The 21093-nt window shown below is 46.3% G+C and overlaps 1 protein-coding gene across 1 annotated transcript in view; it reads right to left on the reverse strand.

Annotated features, from left to right (window-relative positions):
* SLC1A7 (solute carrier family 1 member 7) overlaps positions 1-17084 on the reverse strand; it is a gene marked incomplete at both ends in the record, with an annotated part of 45399 nt that extends 28315 nt beyond the window's left edge. Inside the window, 2 exons of the mRNA XM_079720822.1 lie at positions 3767-3846; positions 16908-17084. Of these exons, the coding sequence (XP_079576948.1) occupies positions 3767-3846; positions 16908-17084 (257 nt within the window). The remainder of the gene's footprint in view (positions 1-3766; positions 3847-16907) is intronic.
* Between the last annotated feature and the right edge of the window lie 4009 nt (positions 17085-21093).

Below are 21093 nucleotides of genomic sequence, written 5' to 3' on the forward strand. Positions count from 1 at the left end.
ATGGATGGATGGATGGATGGATGGAAGGATGGATGGATGGATGGATGGAAGGATGGACGGATGGATTGACGGATGGACGGATGGATTATAGACCAGTTGAAGCTAAAGGAATGAGGGCTCAGGGATGGAGTGGTTTGGAGCTCAGAAATGTGTCATTTTCCCCCAAGAAGGTTTACTTCTCCCTTAGGAAAGTTTTAAAGCACTTCCGTTTTTCAGTGACACGGTTGCTTTGAACCAGCCGAAATTGTATAATAAACAAATGAAACATATGAGCACACACTGGCTTTTCTCAAGTTAATACCACATTTCGTTTCCAGCCAAGAGAAAGCAGAAAGCACTTGAGTCTGGTGGTGAGAGACCAAACCTTTGAGAGCCAGGACCCAGAGAGCTGGATGGGCCCAAAGTCACTGGGTAACCTTGGTAAACTGAGACTCAAGGTGAGGGTGCCTGCCCCAAGATCACGTGATTTGCGGAGAAGCAGGTCTAGGACCCAGGCCTTTGACTCTGACTTCAGGATTTTAAGTTAAATAACTTGCCCAAGGTCACACAGCAAGGAAATGGCAGGGCCAGGATGGGAACCCAGGTCTGTCTGACTCCAGGGTCTACTCAAGGGCCTCTGCCTTGGAGGCATTTCAGTTCTGAGTAAGAGGCAACGCCCTGGCAGTAAGTAAGGTCAACAATAAAGGATGATTGGGACTTCCCTGGTGGTGCAGTGGTTAAGAATCCGCCTGCCAATGCAGGGGACATGGGTTTGAGCCCTGGGCCGGGAAGATCCCACATACCACGGAGCAACTAAGCCCGTGCGCTACAACTACCGAGCCTTGCGCTGAGCCCGTGCTCTGCAACAAGAGAAGCCACGGCAATGAGAAGCCCACGCACCGCAATTAGAGAAAGCCCGCGCGCAGCAACAAAGACCCAATACAGCCAAAAATAAATAAATAAATAAACAAAAAACACAATAAAGGATGATCAAGCTGCCTAACCATATTGCAATACAACTGGGAAAAAGGGAAACAACAAAAAAGAGTCCTGTGCTTCCTGCATCGACAGGCTTACTTGGCTGTCGTGTAATTATTTATTTTCTCATCAGTCTCCCAGGGCAGGGCCATGTACCAGAAAGCACAATGCATGATTGCTGAATTCATGAATCCACTTGGCAAGTATTAATGAGCACCTGTGATGAGCCAGGCATTTGGTGTGAAGGCCAGAGTGGAACCTTAACAGAGTATTGTATCTGCCTTCACAGAGTTTACAGTCCAGTGGAAGATAAACAAGTTAACAATTGAATCCATATAGAATAACAGTACAAAGTAAGTGCTGTGCAGGAAAAGGAAGTGGGCATGGTGGGGGAGAGTAAAGGTGGGGGTGAAGGGGGACAGGTTGGGAGGGGCTTTCTAAGGAGGTGACATGGAAGTTGAGATCTAAAGGATGAGGAAGGGGAAGACGTGTAAAGCATTGAGGAAGCATGCTCCAGGCAGAAGGGACAGCATGTGTGGAGACCCTGAGACGGAGGAAGGGTTTGGTCTGCTTAGGAAACTAAGAGGTCAGGGGACTGGAGTGAATGAGGCATGACATGAGGTGGGGCACAGGCAGGGAGAATCCTGCAGGGCCTCCAAGGTGACGTTAAGGATGCAAGGGTTTATTCTAAATGCCATGGGAGCCACTGAAGGGTTTTAGGTGAATGAATGGCATGGCCCGCTTGGCTTTTCACAAGATCATTCTGGCCACCAGGTGGAGAACAGATGGGAGGGGAACAAAAACCAGAGCCAGGAGACCAGTGAGGTCACTGTGGAGTCTGCCCTGTGGTAGGGATGATGCTGGGTTCTAGTTGGGGGGAAGAATCAGCTGGAGTCGCTGATGGAAGAGCTGGGGGTGGGGGAAGAGAATAAATATGGAGGCTTGAATAACTGGGTAGATGGAACTGTCGCTTACTGACAAGCAGAAAACAGGAGAAGGAACTGGTTTGCCGGTAAAATCTCAAGTTGGTTACTGAAATCCTTGTGAGACATCAGTGGCAATGTCAGGTAGGTAGTTTGAGTGGCACTCAGAGGGGAGGTTGGGGAGGGAGATCTATATTTGGAAGGGCTGGACTTGTAGGTGGTATGTTAAAGCCGTGAGGACAGATGAGAAAAGGCCTGAGAAACTACAACGGTTCAGAGGTTGAGTAGAGAGAGAGAAACTCGGCTGGGGGGGCAGGGAGTAGACAAAGCCGGAGAGTGTAAGGCCATAGGGAGGAGTGTTTCAAGAGGGAAGCAGTGACCAACTGCTGTGGACAGGTCACGCAGAACAAGAACTCGGAGTGTCCTTTGGGTCTAGCAATATGGAGCCTACCGGTAACCTTGATAGATTCCCTGACTCAGTGAATGACTCAAAAGATGCATGAAGAGGAGACAACTACAGAAGTGGGTTGAGGAGTCAGGGAAAGCTTCTGGAGGGAGGTGGCCTTTCAGCAGAGCCTTGAAGGCTGAGTCCTGAGAGACCCAACTGCTGCCTGCACAAAGCCGAATTGAGCTTAACAAGGCCCCCTGGGGGCAGCAGAAAGCACCATTACCTGGCCTCCCGGGCCCGGGGGGAGCATTATCTCCACCACCCTAGAGGGAAAGGGTTAGGGTTCTCAGCAGGGAGGCTGAGAAGGCTGACGACACTGTCCCAGGGGACAGAGCCCACTATGTCCCCCAGGACTCAGAGGCTTGTCCACTTCCCTCCCTGCGCACAAGTCTGGGAAGTGAGGATTCCAAACCCATGGTCTCAGAGCAAAGGGCTCTTAGACACCATCTGGAGCCGCCAACTCATTACACATCTGGAAAATCTGAGACCTAGAGAGGACCAGGGGCTTGTCCAAGGTCACCAGCACACCAGTGGTAGAGACCAGGTGACCTCCAAGGATTTGCTGTGGTCCCACTCTAGTGGGTAAAGACTGAATTCTTTTTTTTTTTTGCGGTACGCGTGCCTCTCACTGTTGTGGCCTCTCCCATTGCAGAGCACAGGCTCCGGACGCGCAGGCCCAGTGGCCATAGCTCACGGGCCCAGGCGCTCCACGGCACATTGGATCCCCCCGGACCGGGGCACGAACCCGAGTCCCCTGCATCGGCAGGCGGACTCCCAACCACTGAGCCACCAGGGAAGCCCCAAGACTGAATTCTTTAGCCTGGCATTCAAGGTCTTTCATGATCAAGCAAGAACCCATCCTCCAACTTCATCTCCCACCTGTCTGCCCTCATACCCTGTGATCAGTCCCTGAATTTTAGCAAATAGATAGCCTCCTACAGTCCTCGCAGCAACCTTTTGGAGTAGGTGTTACTATTATCATTTTACAGATGAGGAAACAGAGGCTCAGAGAAGTCTGACCTGTCCAAGGTTCCACAGCCAGTACAGCACACAGTTGAGCCAGGATATCATCTTGTGATCATCTCCAAGGTCATCTTTTCCCCCATGTCTTGCTGCATTCACCACAAAGAGCCTCTCCCTGGGAACAGTGCGTGAACTCCCTGGCCCCGAGCTACCCTGGAGTCAGGTCACGTCCTAGGACTCCAAATCACTTACTCAAGTCACTCAAATGTCCACTGAATGGGACTGAAACAACTGGTGTCACTGAATGACCCAGACTCCAGCGCTTGTGCCACAGTCTACGCCCCATGAAGCCCCCAGAGTCACACCACCCAGAGTCCAGCCACCCACAGCAGGAGGAGGGCACCTACAGAATCCGTGCAGAATCCTCTTCCTGCAACCCCACCCCAGACCTCCCAGCCAAACACCCGCCCCTCACCTGGAGACCACCAGTGGTAGGATCAGCATCTTCAACATCCTCATCAAGAGCTCTCCCGGAAACTGGAAGTAACTAATTTCCTGAAAACACAGCAGGAGCTGGGGTTATAGCAGGTAGTACAGACTTCACAGTTGCTTTACAAGCTTCAAAGCACCATTTCATCTGTATTCTCCTGTCTGGCCCGTGGACAGCAGAGTCCATGGAGAAAACACTGGCTTTGGAGCCAAGCAGACTTGGATTCTAACCTTGGCCCCCTAGAAGTAGCTGTGGCCTTAAGCAAGTTCCTCGGCCTCTCTAAGTTTTTCTCGTCTGTAACATGAGGGTAACAACCACTTCATAGGGCCACTGGGAGGCTTAAATGAGAGGATGCACATAAAGCACTTGGCAGAGGGTCTGGATGAGAGTAAATGGTCAGTAATAACAGTAGATAACAGCTCTTCCCCACCTTTTCACCATTCACCTGCCTAGCCTTGCTACAAATCGGTCTCATGTAACAGATGATAAGTGGCGAGAGGGCAGGGCTGCGTACTGTTCACACATTCATTCAGCCCATACTTTGGCAGGCATTGTACTGGGCACCCACGAGTGAATTAGGCACAGTTCCTGCACTGGAGGAATTGTCAGTCTACTTTATGAAAAGACTGACTCGTAAACAGCATTTTTGAGTCAGTTTCCCTACTGTACTGGGTTCCCTCGACCCACACTTTCGTAAATTCTTACCCCACCCTTGAAGCAGGGCTCACATTTAAAATGCTGAGAGAGAGAGAATCGGATTGGTTGGTGAGACACCACTCTCAATATTAAAGAGCCCTCACTGGGCGGAGTTCCTGCGTCGGGCTTCCTCATAGGCTGCTGGTTCCAGCCTATCTGCCGGCCCTTGGATTAGTGCGCCAAGTCCTTGCGCAGTCAGCTGTCGCCAGAGTAACCGGTCACATGACAGGAACCTAACAGCAGAAGAGGAAGGTATGCCAAAGCCCAGTTAAGTTTGAATTTTGGATAAACAACAAATATTGGTTCTTTACTTATACTAAAAATAATTTGTTTATGCGAAATGCAAATTTAACTGGATGTGCTCTTTAAAAATTTTTACATTTAACTTAGTTCAATTTTGCTATTTCTGGCAATGCTAGCTTGAGTCCACTTTCCTCAGAGGGTAAGCTTCTGGGTGAGGCCAGTACGTGGACTTTCAAACACCATCTGACTTAAATTTTTGTACTTGTAACTTTTTTTTTTTTAAACACAAAACCAAACATAACCCTTGGTTACTGGCCTGATGCTTTGAAAAGTCACAAATTATAGAATGTTGGTGCTGAGAAGGGGTTTTACAGATCTCTTAGTTCAGCTGACAACTCATTTTATAGATGAGGGAGCTGAGCCAGGAGAGGGAGGTGATTTGCCCGCAGAGTGATTTAGTTGACAGTGCAGGACCAGAAAACAGGCCTCCTAGTCCACTTCTACTACCATTTCCAACACACCAGAAAATCAACTTTTAAAAATTTACCCATCTGTCTTTTGAATTAATTTTAATCCGTGTGTATATTCTTTAATTTAGATAGCACTATAATGATAAAAAGGCAGCCGTTCCTCACCCATCTCTATGCTTAACCTCAACTTCCCAGGAGTGACCATCCCCAACTCCTCAAGCTGTTTTTCCTTTAGTATTGTTATTTGTAAATAATATGGTTATAAAGCTATTTCCAGATATATCTTTTTGACATCTATTAACTTCCCTGCCATGACAGATGAGGACTTAGTTCCTACTCCTTTTTTCCTCCTACCATTTCACCATTATATCAATTTTTGATTAAACTAATTGTCAAGGTTTAAAATATTTTGATCACAAAATATTGCTCGCTGTTGAGCCAACCATGCTTCCTTTCTGTACAACCTTCAGTTTTTCCCTGAAGTTAAGAACTGACTGATTTTTCATTTACCTTGTTTTCTGTGGGCCACTCATTAATTTCTTCCAAGTGCTTTAACGTTGCTTTTTAAATGTCTAACAATAGTATTTTCTATATATTCAAACACATAGGTCCGTTTCTAGGCCCCTGGGACCTCAGTGCAAGAGCTCTCCATCCTCTTGTTCCAGGTTGGACAGATTGCTCTCTAGGCCCAGTGGTTGTCACGGGTCTCTTCTTCGCTGTCATTCTGGGACTTTTTCCCATATCGGAACCCTTCTTTCCTGGATCCCTTGCCTTCTTGGCTTACTTCTTTGTTTTGCTGGAATATCTCCTTTGGTACCTTCCTAGTAAGCGTGAATGGGAGAGGAACTTCTGAGTCTTACATAGTAAAAATGTTTTTATTCTAGCTTTAACTCTGATAATAGATTGGCTATATATAAGACTCTTAGTTTAAAGAATTTCCCCTCCAAATTTCAAAGGTGTTTCCTCTTTGTCTTCTAGATTCCAGTGTTGCTTAAGATGTTGGGAGCCAATCTTACTTCCTATTCTTTACATCAGACCCAGTTTATTCCCTCAGAACCATTTAAGGCTCACCTATTTATCTCCAGTTTTTCTGTACTTTTCATGATGACGTACCATGGTATGAGATTTTCTCCTTTCTTTTTTATTTATTTATTTATTTATTTATTAGTTTCTGCTTTATAACAAAGTGAATCAGTCATACATATACATCTGTTCCCACATCCCTTCCCTCATGCATCTCCCTCCCTCCCACCCTCCCCATCCCACCCCTCCAGGCAATCACAAAGCACCCAGGTGATCTCCCTGTGCTCTGCGGCTGCTTCCCACTATCTATCTACCTTACGTTTGGTAGTGTATATATGTCCATGCCTCTCTTTCGCTTTGTCACAGCTTACCCTTCCCCCTCCGCATATCCTCAAGTCCATTCTCAAGTAGGTCTGTGTCTTTATTTCTGTCTTACCCCTATGTTCTTCGTGACATTTTTTTTTCTTAAATTCCATATATATGTGTCAGCATACAGTATTTGTCTTTCTCTTTCTGACTTACTTCACTCTGTATGACAGACTCTAGGTCCATCCACCTCATTACAAATAGCTCAATTTCATTTCTTTTCATGGCTGAGTAATATTCCATTGTATATATGTACCACATCTTCTTTACCCATTCATCCGATGATGGACACTTAGGTTGTTTCCATCTCCGGGCTATTGTAAATAGGGCTGCTATGAACATTTTGGTACATGTCTCTTTTTGAATTATGGTTTTCTCAGGGTATATGCCCAGTAGTGGGATTGCTGGGTCATATGGTAGTTCTATTTGTAGTTTTTTAAGGAACCTCCATACCGTTCTCCATAGTGGCTGTACCAATTCACATTCCCACCAGCAGTGCAAGAGGGTTCCCTTTTTTCCACACCCTCTCCAGCATTTATTGTTTCTAGATTTTTTGATGATGGCCATTCTGACTGGTGTGAGATGATATCTCATTGTAGTTTTGATTTGCATTTCTCTAATGAGTAAAGATGTTGAGCATCCTTTCATGTGTTTGTTGGCAGTCTGTATATCTTCTGTGGAGAAATGTCTATTTAGGTCTTCTGCCCATTTTCGGATTGGGTTGTTTGTTTATTTGTTATTGAGCTGCATGAGCTGCTTATAAATTTTGGAGATTAATCCTTTGTCAGTTGCTTCATTTGCAAATATTTTCTCCCATTCTGAGGGTTGTCTTTTGGTCTTGTTTATGGTTTCCTTTGCTGTGCAAAAGCTTTTAAGTTTCATTAGGTCCCATGTGTTTATTTTTGTCTTTATTTCCATTTCTCTAGGAGGTGGGTCCAAAAGGATCTTGCTGTGATTTATGTCATAGAGTGTTCTGCCTATGTTTTCCTCTAAGAGTTTGATAGTGTCTGGCCTTACATTTAGGTCTTTAATCCATTTTGAGCTTATTTTTGTGTATGGTGTTAGGGAGCGATCTAATCTCATACTTTTACATGTCCCTGTCCAGTTTTCCCAGCACCACTTATTGAAGAGACTGTCCTTTCTCCACTGTACATTCCTGCCTCCTTTATCAAAGATAAGGTGACCATATGTCCGTGGGTTTTTCTCTGGGCTTTCTATCCTGTTCCATTGATCTATCTTTCTGTTTTTGTGCCAGTACCATACTGTCTTGATTACTGTAGCTTTGTAGTATAGTCTGAAGTCAGGGAGCCTGATTCCTCCAGCTCCATTTTTCGTTCTCAAGATTGCTTTGGCTATTCGGGGTCTTTTGTGTTTCCATACAAATTGTGAAATTTTTTGTTCTAGTTCTGTGAAAAATGCCAGTGGTAGTTTGATAGGGATTGCATTGAATCTGTAGATTGCTTTGGGTAGTAGCGTCATTTTCACAATGTTGATTCTTCCAATCCAAGAACATGGTACATCTCTCCATCTATTTGTATCATCTTTAATTTCTTTCATCAGTGTCTTATAATTTTCTGCATACAGGTCTTTTGTCTCCTTGGGTAGGTTTATTCCTAGATATTTTATTCTTTTTGTTGCAATGGTAAATGGGAGTGTTTCCTTGATTTCACTTTCAGATTTTTCATCATTAGTATATAGGAATGCCACAGATTTCTGTGCATTAATTTTGTATCCTGCAACTTTACCAAATTCATTGATTAGCTCTAGTAGTTTTCTGGTAGCATCTTTAGGATTCTCTATGTATAGTATCATGTCATCTGCAAACAGTGACAGCTTTACTTCTTCTTTTCCAATTTGGATTCCTTTTATTTCCTTTTCTTCTCTGATTGCTGCGGCTAAAACTTCCAAAACTAGGTTGAATAAGAGTGGTGAGAGTGGGCAACCTTGTCTTGTTCCTGATCTCAGTGGAAATGGTTTCAGTTTTTCACCATTGAGGACGATGCTGGCTGTGGGTTTGTCATATATGGCCTTTATTATGTTGAGGAAAGTTCCCTCTATGCCTACTTTCTGCAGGGTTTTTATCATAAATGGGTGTTGAATTTTGTCGAAAGCTTTCTCTGCATCTATTGAGATGATCATATGGTTTTTCTCCTTCAATTTGTTAATATGGTGTATCACATGGATTGATTTGCATATATTGAAGAATCCTTGCATTCCTGGAATAAACCCCACTTGATCATGGTGTATGATCCTTTTAATGTGCTGTTGGATTCTGTTTGCTAGTATTTTGTTGAGGATTTTTGCATCTATGTTCATCAGTGATATTGGCCTGTAGTTTTCTTTCTTTGTGACATCCTTGTCTGGTTTTGGTATCAGGGTGATGGTGGCCTCGTAGAATGAGTTTGGGAGTGTTCCTCCCTCTGCTATATTTTGGAAGAGTTTGAGAAGGATAGGTGTTAGCTCTTCTCTAAATGCTTGATAGAATTCGCCTGTGAAGCCATCTGGTCCTGGGCTTTTGTTTGTTGGAAGATTTTTTATCACAGTTTCAATTTCAGTGCTTGTGATTGGTCTGTTCATATTTTCTATTTCTTCCTGATTCAGTCTTGGCAGGTTGTGCATTTCTAAGAATTTGTCCATTTCTTCCAGGTTGTCCATTTTATTGGCATAGAGTTGCTTGTAATAATCTCTCATCATCTTTTGTATTTCTGCAGTGTCAGTTGTTACTTCTCCTTTTTCATTTCTAATTCTATTGATTTGAGTCTTCTCCCTTTTTTTCTTGATGAGTCTGGCTAATGGTTTATCAATTTTGTTTATCTTCTCAAAGAACCAGCTTTTAGTTTTATTGATCTTTGCTATCGTTTCCTTCATTTCTTTTTCATTTATTTCTGATCTGATTTTTATGATTTCTTTCCTTCTGCTAACTTTGGGATGTTTTTGTTCTTCTTTCTCTAATTGCTTTAGGTGCAAGGTTAGGTTGTTTATTCGAGATGTTTCCTGTTTCTTAAGGTGGGATTGTATTGCTATAAACTTCCCTCTTAGAACTGCTTTTGCTGCATCCCATAGGTTTTGGGTCGTCGTGTCTCCATTGTCATTTGTTTCTAGGTATTTTTTAATTTCCTCTTTGATTTCTTCAGTGATCACTTCGTTATTAAGTAGTGTATTGTTTAGCCTCCATGTGTTTGTATTTTTTACAGCTCTTTTCCTGTAATTGATATCTAGTCTCATAGCATTGTGGTCGGAAAAGATACTTGATACAATTTCAATTTTCTTAAATTTACCAAGGCTTGATTTGTGACCCAAGATATGATCTATCCTGGAGAATATTCCATGAGCACTTGAGAAAAATGTGTATTCTGTTGTTTTTGGATGGAATGTCCTATAAATATCAATTAAGTCCATCTTGTTTAATGTATCATTTAAAGCTTGTGTTTCCTTATTTATTTTCATTTTGGATGATCTGTCCATTGGTGAAAGTGGGGTGTTAAAGTCCCCTACTATGATTGTGTTACTGTCGATTTCTCCTTTTATGGCTGTTAGTATTTGCCTTATGTATTGAGGTGCTCCTACGTTTGGTGCATAAATATTTACAATTGTTATATCTTCTTCTTGGATCGATCCCTTGATCATTATGTAGTGTCCTTCTTTGTCTCTTCTAGTAGTCTTTATTTTAAAGTCTATTTTGTCTGATATGAGAATTGCTACTCCAGCTTTCTTTTGGTTTCCATTTGCATGGAATATCTTTTTCCATCCCCTTACTTTCAGTCTGTATGTGTCTCTAGGTCTGAAGTGGGTCTCTTGTAGACAGCATATATATGGGTCTTGTTTTTGTATCCATTCAGCCAATCTGTGTCTTTTGGTGGGAGCATTTAGTCCATTTACATTTAAGGTAATTATCGATATGTATGTTCCTATTCCCATTTCCTTAATGGCTTTGGGTTCGTTATTGTAGGTATAGTCCTTCTGTTGTGTTTCTTGCCTAGAGAAGTTCCTTTAGCATTTGTTGTAAAGCTGGTTTGGTGGTGCTGAACTCTCTCAGCTTTTGCTTGTCTGTAAACGTTTTAATTTCTCCATCAAATCTGAATGAGATCCTTGCTGGGTAGAGTAATCTTGGTTGCAGGTTTTTCTCCTTCATCACTTTAATTATGTCCTGCCACTCCCTTCTGGCTTGTAGAGTTTCTGCTGAGAGATCAGCTGTTATCCTGATGGGGATTCCCTTGTGTGTTATTTGTTGTTTTTGCCTTGCTGCTTTTAATATGATTTCTTTGTGTTTAATTTTTGACAGTTTGATTAATATGTGTCTTGGCGTATTTCTCCTTGGATTTATTCTGTATGGGACTCTCTCTGCCTCCTGGACTTGATTAACTATTTCCTTTCCCGTATTAGGGAAGTTTTCAACTATAATCTCTTCAAATATTTTCTCAGTCCCTTTCTTTTTCTCTTCTTCTTCTGGAACCCCTATAATTCGAATGTTGGTGCGTTTAATGTTGTCCCACAGGTCTCTGAGACTGTCCTCTGTTCTTTTCATTCTTTTTTCTTTATTTTTCTCTGCAGCAGTTATTTCCACTATTTTATCTTCCACCTCACTTATCCGTTCTTCTGCCTCAGTTATTCTGCTATTGATCCCATCTAGAGTATTTTTCATTTCATTTATTGTGTTTTTAATCGATGCTTGATTCATCTTTAGTTCTTCTAGGTCCTTGTTAACTGTTTCTTGCATTTTGTCTATTCTATTTCCAAGATTTTGGATCTGGGAAGTAGAATCTTGGATCATCTTTACCATCATTATTCTGAATTCTTTTTCAGGTAGACTGCCTATTACCTCTTCATTTGTTAGGTCTGGTGGGTTTTTATCTTGCTCCTTCTCCTGCTGTGTGTTTTTCTGTCTTCTCATTTTGCTTATGTTACTGTGTTTGGGGTCTCCTTTTTGCAGGCTGCAGGTTCATAGTTCCCGTTGTTTTTGGTGTCTGTCCCCAGTGGCTAAGGTTGGTTTAGTGGGTTGTGTAGGCTTCCTGGTGGAGGGGACTAGTGCCTGTGTTCTGGTGGATGAGGCTGGATCTTGTCTTTCTGGTGGGCAGGTCCACGTCTGGTGGTGTGTTTTGGGGTGTCTGCGGACTTTTTATGATTTTAGGCCACCTCTCTGCTAATGGGTGGCGTTGTGTTCCTGTCTTGCTAGTTGTTTGGCATAGGGTGTCCAGCACTGTAGCTTGCTGGTCGTTGAGTAAGCTGGGTGCTGGTGTTGGGATGGAGATCTCTGGAAGATTTTCGCCGTTCGATATTATGTGGAGCTCTGGGAGGTCTCTTGTGGACCAGTGTCCTGAAGTTGGCTCTCCCACCTCAGAGGCACAGCACTGACTCCTGGCTCCTCAATTTGGGATGATTTGTTGTCTATTCATGTATTCCACAGATGCAGAGTACATCAAGTTGATTGTGGAGCTTTAATCCACTGCTTCTGAGGCTGCTGGGAGAGGTTTCCCTTTCTCTTCTTTGTTCTCACAGCTCCTGGGTCTCAGCTTTGGATTTGGCCCCGCCTCTGCGTGTAGGTCGCCGGAGGGCGTCTGTTCTTCGCTCAGACAGGACGGGGTTAAAGGAGCAGCCTCTTCGGGGACTCTGGCTCACTCAGGCCGGGCGGGAGGGAGGGGCACGGAGTGCGGGGCGAGCCTGCAGTGGCAGAGGTCGGCGTGACGTTGCACTAGCCCGAGGCGCGCCGTGCGTTCTCCCAGGGAAGCCGCCCCCGGATCCCGGGACCCCGGCAGTGGCGGGCTGAACAGGCTCCCGGAAGGGCGGTGTGGACAGTGACCTGCCCTCACACACAGGCTTCTTGGCGGCGGCAGCAGCAGCCCCAGCGTCCCACGCCCGTCATTGGGCTCCGCGCTTTCAGTCGCGACTCGCGCCCGTCTGTGGAGCCCCTTTAAGCAGCGCTCTTAATCCCCTCTCCTCGCGCACCAGGAAACCAAGAGGGAAGAAAAAGTCTCTTGCCTCTTCGGCAGCTCCAGAGTTTTCCCGGACTCCCTCCCGGCTAGCTGTGGCACATTAGCCCCCTTCAGGCTGAGTTCTCGCCGCCAGCCCCAGTCCTCTCCCTGCGCTCTGACCGAAGCCCGAGCCTCAGCTTCCAGCGCCGCCCGCCCCGGCGGGCGAGCAGACAAGCCTCTCGGGCTGGTGAGTGCCGCTCGGCACCGCTCCTCTGTGCGGGAATCTCTCCGCTTTGCCCTACCCAGGTACGTGGGGAGTTTCTTGCCTTTTGGGAGGTCTGGGGTCTTCTGCCAGCGTTCAGTATGTGTTCTGTAGGAGTTGTTCCACGTGTAGCTCTATTTCTTCTCTCCTTTCTTTTTAAAACATTCATAGTGCTGTGCATACCTTTTACTTCAGAGAAATGTTCTTGTTTTCTCTGTGAAATTTTTCTCTCCATTTTTTTCTGTTAGCTCTCTTTAAAACTCTTATTAGTAAGTTGAATGTTAGACATTCTAATTTTCTTATATTTTTCTATTTTTAGCTCATTTTGTTTTACTTTCTGGGAGGTTTCTGCAGCTTTATCCCAGCTATTGATATTTTTATCTTGGCTCATCTATTTTTATTTTTATTTATTTATTTATTTATTGCTGTACGTGGGCCTCTCACTGTTGTGGCCTCTCCTGTTGCGGAGCACAGGCTCCAGACGCACAGGCTCAGCGGCCATGGCTCACGGGCCCAGCCGCTCCGCGGCATGTGGGATCTTCCCAGACCGGGGCACGAACCTGTGTCCCCTGCATCGGCAGGCAGACTCTCAACCACTGTGCCACCAGGGAAGCCCAGGATCATCTATTTTTAATTTCCCAAATTTCTTTCTTGTTCTCGAATCGTTTCTTCTTTTTGCACCCTGTTCTATTTTATGGTCACTGTACCTTCTCTCATATCTTCAAAGAACTTGAGGAAAAGTTTTAAAAGTTTTCTTCTACTCCCTGCATTGCCTCTGCTTCATTAGAGACCTACTGTTCTGTTCGTTTGGTCTCTGTCTTCCATATTAGCGGCTTTGGCTTAGGCTTCTGCTTGTGTATAAGTGTGACACACTAAACTTCTGTGTGCATGAGTGGAACTTGTCAACTGATGCCTCCTCAAGGAAGGCTAACAGGTGAAGATGTAGCTTTTTCACTGGGGGGAGGGTGGGATGGGGAGGATTCCCTTTCACAGCAGAATTTGGAGATCTTTCCTCTGAGGCTTCAGTGAGAGAAGTCCCTTCCTGGCTCTGGCTGTGTATGGGGTGGGAGGTGGGGGGATGGGGCTGTGCCTAAGCCCAGCTGACAGCAGTCCTATGGGGACCCCACGCTCAAGATGCAGATGTCCACTAATTCACCTGAAGCGTGCGCCTCACCACCTCCCCTCCCCCAACACTTACAGGTGGGCCTAACATCCCTAAGTCAAGCTTCTCCGGTGCCTTGGGACAGGCAGGGGGATAGAGATAGTAGATGAGGGGTCCCCTGATTACATGAACTGTAAGGGACCTAGGGGTCGAACTGCTCCAGTTACAAAATTCTAACCAACGCCCCTGATTTCAGCTGCATGCTTAACCCTTGCCTCCTGCAGTGCCTTGCACTTTCAGGCCCAGAGCCCTTCTGGAGTTCTCCAAGACAAACTCAGGTGGTATCTGCTGTCATTCTGCTTCTACAGACACAAGATTTCAGCTTTCTGTGCTCTACTAAATGAGATCATTCAACTCTATCTACTTCCCATCCAGGAATTATTGTAATTCCGCAACTTCTTTTCTCAGTTGTCTCCATTTGTATTGTCTTTGTTCTTGGGAGTTTATATTTTTAAACAATTCCATTACTACAATTTTAGTGGTATCCCAGGAAGGAAAGAAAAATGGGTGCAATTATAAATTCATCATGGTTTAACTGGAACTCTCAAAATGATCTATATTTTTAAATGAGATACTCATTTCCAAAGATAAATCTTGTGATTTTGTAAGTTCTTTTCACAAATAGGACATTCTACCATTTTGCATATTGTTTATGATTTTTGCCTTGTTGCATAAGCTTACAAAACAAGAAGGGTTTGGTTTCTGAGTCACAGGCAGAGATCAAATAAACAACTCCTGGATTTCAAAATAAGATGCTGAGAAAGCCAATTCCTGAGAAGCAATTGTTCTAAGGCTCCACATCCTTCCTTCAATTTATCTGGCAGGTTAATCCAGACCAGAACGCGTTAGCGCTTCCAAACAGATGGGGAAGGCAGCTTTGGCAAAGGAGGCGCCAGATGAGTTTGGCTTTTAAGAATAGGCATTCCAATTTGTTTTCACAAAATAATCTTCCTGCAAGAAATATATTTTAGTTGCTGAGGAAAATTAAAGAAAGTGGCTTGCAAATTGTTTGTGCCGTTGCCAATTTAATTCAGGCATTAGTTGAGGGTTCTCTCTGTGACACCGAGCTAGGCTCACCTTTTGGTTCAAGAAAGCCCATGTGATAGTCAGCAAGTCAAAGGCTGATGGGAGAAATAGACTTTGAACAAACAGCTCTGAAGCAAGACCTCCAGCACCTGGGTTCCAGTGGAGGGATGAGCATGGGGTGAGTGCGGGAGGAGAGTGGGCAGATGTGGGCAGGTCTGGAAGAATTTTCATAAGATACGGGATCTATGAGGCAGTTCTTGACGTAAGTAGGACTTGGACAGGTGGGTAAGGAAGGGAGGAGTAAAGTAACACTCACTAAGCACCCGCTGTGTCCAGGCACTGATGAATCCTTGTTTACTCCTCACAGCAGTTCTAGCAGACATATAGTTCCCACCCTCCTCCATTTTACAGATAACGAAACTGAGCCCCAGAAAGGAGACAGGAGTTGGCCTAGGGCCACACAGCCATTCACTAGTAGAGTCCAAGTTCACGGTTCCTCTGACTCCAGAGTCTATGCTTCTCCCTAAATAACTGACAGCACCTTAACAGTGTAACCATAATAATAGCGGGCTCGATTCCCAGAGAGGCGTGTTTTCCTTTTAATGGAAGATGAAATCTGATACCTCGAGCCCCAGTTGTAGAGAACATATTAGATATCACTGAACTGCAGGAAGAGGAATATTATGAAACAAGGAATCTTCCAGGAGCCCACTGACAAAAACTCTCCTTGACCAAACTTTAGACCGGCCATTCTGAGCCCTCTTTTCAACTAAGCCTCATCCTTTCTTTGTCCTGCTTCACCCATGTGTAGCAAAAACCCTGCTAAGTCAATTTAGTGAGAATCCCCCCAACTCTGCCTTCAACAAAGATCTTGTTAGTGGGTTTAGCAAGACTCCCCTTCCCCTATCCTTGATGTCTCCCCTTAGTAATTTTCTAGTCACTGACCTCCTCACTATGCTCATTGGCAGTAAATCCCCAGCTGCAGTTGCCGTATTTGAGTTGCTCCTGGTCACTCTCCCCTGTCGCCATAGTCTTAACACCCATCACAGTAGTCCTGAATAAAGTCCTGTTAGAAAAGTTTTGCCTTCGACAGCATGAGTGTCCCTCAGTCTCCCGCATGAGATGAGTGCTAAGTGAGAAGAGGGCCCTTCCCCAGGCAAGGCACCGTCACCCTTGCAGTTACACAGGCCAGAACCCTGGGGGCCTGCATTGCCTCCCTGTCCCCCCAACCCCACATCCAATCAGCCACCACATCCTGAAGCTATCTCTTTGGGAAACAGTTCTCAGATCTGCCCTGCTCATCCCCACTGTCACGTCTCACCCCTCACCCGGCCCCCTGCCCGTTCCGCCACTACCCCATCCTCCACTCAGCACCAGAGGGATGTCTCCAAGCTCAGGTCTGACCATATCACTGCTCAAAGCTTCTCGTGGTTGCCCCAAGCCCTTGCTCGGTGGTGGGATCTAGAAGCCTGATGGCCCCTGTGCTCTAGCCCCTGCCTCACAGTGTACGTTCCGGCTGCTGTGAACAGCTTGCTCCACCTGCACCCCCCAGCCCCCCGCAAACCTTTCATGCCCCTTTGCCTTGCTTCTGCTGTTACCTCTGCCTAGAATGCCCATTCTGGCTCTCTGCCCATGAGCTGCTTTAGGAGGTATTCTCTGATGCCTGCTTTGCATGCTTATAGGATCCATTCTTCCTTCCCCTACAGCTCTTAGCCTGTGGTTATTCCAACAAGGCATCCTTCCCTATCTTTCACCTGGAGATGCTGGTGTGAAGCCACTTCCTCTCTCACTCTAGTCCTGCAATGCGTTTATCACACCCACTTTACAGAGGAGAAAACTGGGACCCAGAGAGGCAAAGTGACCCACTGTCATGTCATCAGGGAGCCACGGAGTGGGAATGTGACCCCCAGATTCCTCAGGCCCACCCAGCCCTCCGAGATGGGGACCCTTGATGCCCCGCATGGCTGACCTGTGGTGAGAGTTGCCGGGTCCTCAGGAAGAAGCCGAGGAGGCAGCCCACGGTGACAGAGAGCACAGACAGGATGAGCAGTCCATTCCGCCTGCACACATCCCGCCCTCGTGCCAGGATGGCACCCAGCACCATGGCGAGCCCAGCCTGCTGGCCCAGGGCACAGCACCATTCCATGCACGGGAGGCCAGCCCGGGCACAGGGTCCTGGCTGGGGGCTCTGGCTTCTCAGCCGGCAGGTGGTCAGGGTTGCTAAGCGCTAGCTGCCAGCCCCATGGCCATGGCCCGTGTGGTTGCCCCAGAGGGAGGCCACAATCCTATTACTAGCTGCATCATTAGGAGCCAGGGAGCAGATTAGAGCCTGGGAAATTAGAGCAGGCCACGTGGTTGGGGGCTCAGACCTCAAAGCCAAGTGCTCCTTTTAGAAAGGGGAGGGGACAGGGGACTGGTGGGAGGAAGAAGAGAAACATTTGTTTGGTTGGTTTGATTTTTACCTCCACTTCATTCCAGAAAGCATTGAAGGCAAGGCAATAACAGGCAATAATAAATAACAATAAACTAGCAATAATAAATAACTAGCAATGCTAGCAATCGTCAGCATTAAGCATTTACTGTACACCACGTGCTGTTCTAGACACACATTACTTGTATTACCACATTTAATCCTAGCACTAAACCTGAGAAGTAAGTACTATAAGTATCATTTTACAGATGAGGAAACTGAGGTAAAGAGAGGTCGGGAAACGAGCAGGTTGTGTGGGAGTCCTGTTCCAGTTGCGTGACCTGTGTGAACCATTGGGAATCATCTCAACAACCCCAGGGTTCCAACCTTCATTTTACTGAAAGTAAAATGAGATTGAGACCCCAGGAGCCAGAGTCCCTTGGCCATGGGACTCTGGCCAGAGCTAGCAAGTAGCAGAGTGGAAATCAGGCCTACGTTGTTTGGTTCCCACCACGTGTACAGGTGGATGGGTTCAAAGGTGCTTCCCAATATTGTGGGGAATGTAGGATTTGAGTCCAGTGGACCCGAGTTCAAACTTCGGCTGTGTTACCCGTTGTGAGGTATGTCCTTCAGGGCTGCTTTTAGCCTAAAGTTGGGAACCCTGTAGGTTCTCAGGGCTTATTTTTAGGGATGACAGTGCCCAGGGGACCTACATTCAAGTCCCAGCTCTGCCACTTACTAGCTGTGTGATCCTGGACCAGCCATTTAAGAGCACACTGCCTCAGTTTCCCCAACCAAACAGACATAATAATAGCATCTACTTTGTTAGGGCTGGTGCAACATTCCATCCAGAGAATATTTGTGAAAGCAGGAATGAACTGCAACATGCCAAGCAGGGAAATGGCTGTTAGGGTCACCATCTATATTTAGCGTTTTTAGATAAAGGTGTTTCTTTGTTTGTTTGTTTTGGGGGGGTTGTTTGTTTGTTTTGTTTTGTTTTTTGCTATTTCTTGTGGCCTGGCCTGCCCTTTAAAGCCAGAGGGAATTAACTCTCGTCTATTTCACCAGGAGTCTGTAATCTCATTAGGGGCAGTCAGATGACAGCAGGGAGCTGTGTCTGTGGGTCTGTGGTGGGCGGTGTGTGCACAAGGCTGCCTCCCCTGGCAAAGGGGACAGGGCCAAGAAAGTGCCAGTGGTCTTGGTGGAGGGGACTGCAGTGCAGGCCCTGAAGCCATGGGCAGAGCCCCGGACTGGGAGGGGACCCTCAGATTCTGGTCTCCACCAGCTCTGTGACCTTGCCCTCTCTGGACCTCAGTCTTGCCCTCCTTAGAATGAGAGAAACAGCCTAGGTGCTTTCTAAGGATCCCTTGGTTCAACGAGCCAACCTTCCAAATCCCCTGCTCTTTGCCAGTAGCTTTGTGGGTGTGGGGATGGATATAGGCTCTGAGAGTGATTTATTTCCCTCCAACTCTGACTCTTAAAAGCAAGAATCTACTGATGCACCTTCAACTCCAACAAATGCCTCATTTTCTGGTTGACCAGGTGGGTTAGCTGCTGTCTGAAAGAGAAAATATTCTGAGTAGATATTTGGATTTGCACTTCGATCAATGTTCAGGCCTGGCCTTTAGTGAGTTTGGCTTTTGCATTTCAGTTCCAAGACTCTGGACCCCATGGTGCCCTCACAACTGTCCCTGCCTGCCTCCTGTCCCTCACACTCTGACATGACCACCTCCCCGGCTGCACGCCTTTCCTTCCATTGCTCCCACTGTCCTCAACAGGGGAAGTTACAATTCATTCAAGCAAATGTTCTTATAGCACCATCTCATGTCATCCCTCCTGGGTACTGGGGAGATAGCAAGACTATTGAGGTGCTCTAGGAAAGGACTAATTCACACCAAAGTGTAAGTGCCTGATAACAGCATACTAAGGATATTTGCAAATCAAATAGAAAGCTCCTGGATAAGAACCCTTTAATAGCTCCCCATTGCCCACAGAATCAATTGTCTTGCAATGTTACCAGATGTGCAAAAATTTTTCCATAATTAAAAACAAGTCAGGAAAAGTTGGATGAAACAAAGTTAAGCCCATTCTTTACTCCAGGAAGCTCAAAATCAGACTGCTCAAGTTCATATCTTAGCTCTACCACTTACCAGCTGTGTGACCTTTACCCCCCTATAAAATTTCTTAACTTCTCTATAAAATAGGAATGATACAACAGGACCTAGATCATAGGGTTGTGAGGTGGGTCAAATTCGGTGATGCCTGCCTGGTGCCTTGCAGACACTCACAGGTAGTTACTATTAGTTTTAGCAAAACCTTTACAAAACTCACATATGTCGGAGGAAGTCACGTGGGGGACACAGAAACCCAGCCCTCTTCTGGAGCTGAGAATTCCATGGGTCTAGTGTTTGGGGAATACACACTGGAACACTGCCGCCCCCAGGATGAAGTCCCTGGCTCTGGGGTCCTCAGGAGCTTTGCTCACCTCTCCAGCACACCAACTGTTCCTGCTCGGCATCATACCTTGAGTTCCTATAATACCAAACAACTTTGAGTTCCTTGAGCCCTGCATCCTCTCTCAGGCCTCCACACCTATGCGCATGCTATTTCCTCTGCCTGGAAGGTTTTTGTCTCTAAAGTCACAGGTCAAATGCCCCATCTTCCCTGAAACCTTCGCTGACCTCCCCAGATACACACCCCCATCCTCCCCTCCCACAAACTCAAGCCCTTCCTCAGTCACCACTGGGGATTAACCCCAGTTCCCCCCCACCTTTTTTTTGGCCACACCACGTGGCCTGTGGGATCTCGGTTCCCTGACCAGGGATTGAACCCGGGCCACAGCAGTGAAAGCCCAGAGTCCTAACCATTAGGCCACCAGGAAACTCCCCCCAGTTCCCTTTTAAGTGGCTCTGACAAGGAAGTAAAAATCTGTGAGAATAAAGTTAAGTCTCTGTTATCGTGTTATTTGGAAACACCTTGATGGATCATCCTCAAAGTTAGAGGGGAGCCCGGGGGAGCCCCAAGGGGCAAAGAGTTGCCCTCCAGAGCAGCTGAAACTGATGGGCAGCAGGAAGCCCAGGAGATGCTTCTTGGGAGATTTGAGCTGCACTGATTAAGATGCTATGGACAGAGAAGATAAACAGTGTTGTCAAAAAAGAGCCCCAAATCACAAGAGCTGCCCCACTCTGCAGGAGTGAGTTTGCAGTCGGGCTGTTTCTCACCATGGCAACCCTGTGCAGGATGTGCCACGGTAGACAGCTGCAGGGTCAGTTTATTTGCTAATTATTAATGATTCTCCAGGGTCAGCAGAGGGGCCAACTCAGCCCAGGAAGGTGGGTGGAGGAAGGCTTCTCGGAGGAGGGGTCATTTAGTCAGAGACCTGAACGAGCCAGGAGTTAACCTGGGGGTGGGGGGCAGGCGCTGGTCAAGGGGGAGGCAAGAGGAGAGCTTGTTCCAAAGAGAGGCCCAGGCTGAAGATACAAGAGCTGCTTCTGGGAACCCTCAACCCAGTGGGCTGGAGCGGCCAGCAGGCCTGGGGCCTCACTTCTTCCACCATGTATCAAAGTGACTTTAGGTTGAGCTCTCTGAGCTCCCAGCTGGGTTTATGGTGTTGACAGCTCTGGGTTTGTTGGCTGCTTTTCAGAGACATACCAGAGGCGCCTTCATCTCCTCCCTGACACGTCTCCCAGCTCATTGTAGGCTGGGCCCTTCTCGGAAGGTCTTCTGTGGACAGCTAACCCAGCTG

This window comes from Hyperoodon ampullatus, assembly GCF_949752795.1.
Source record: "Hyperoodon ampullatus genome assembly, chromosome: 2".
Taxonomy (NCBI): domain Eukaryota; kingdom Metazoa; phylum Chordata; class Mammalia; order Artiodactyla; family Ziphiidae; genus Hyperoodon; species Hyperoodon ampullatus.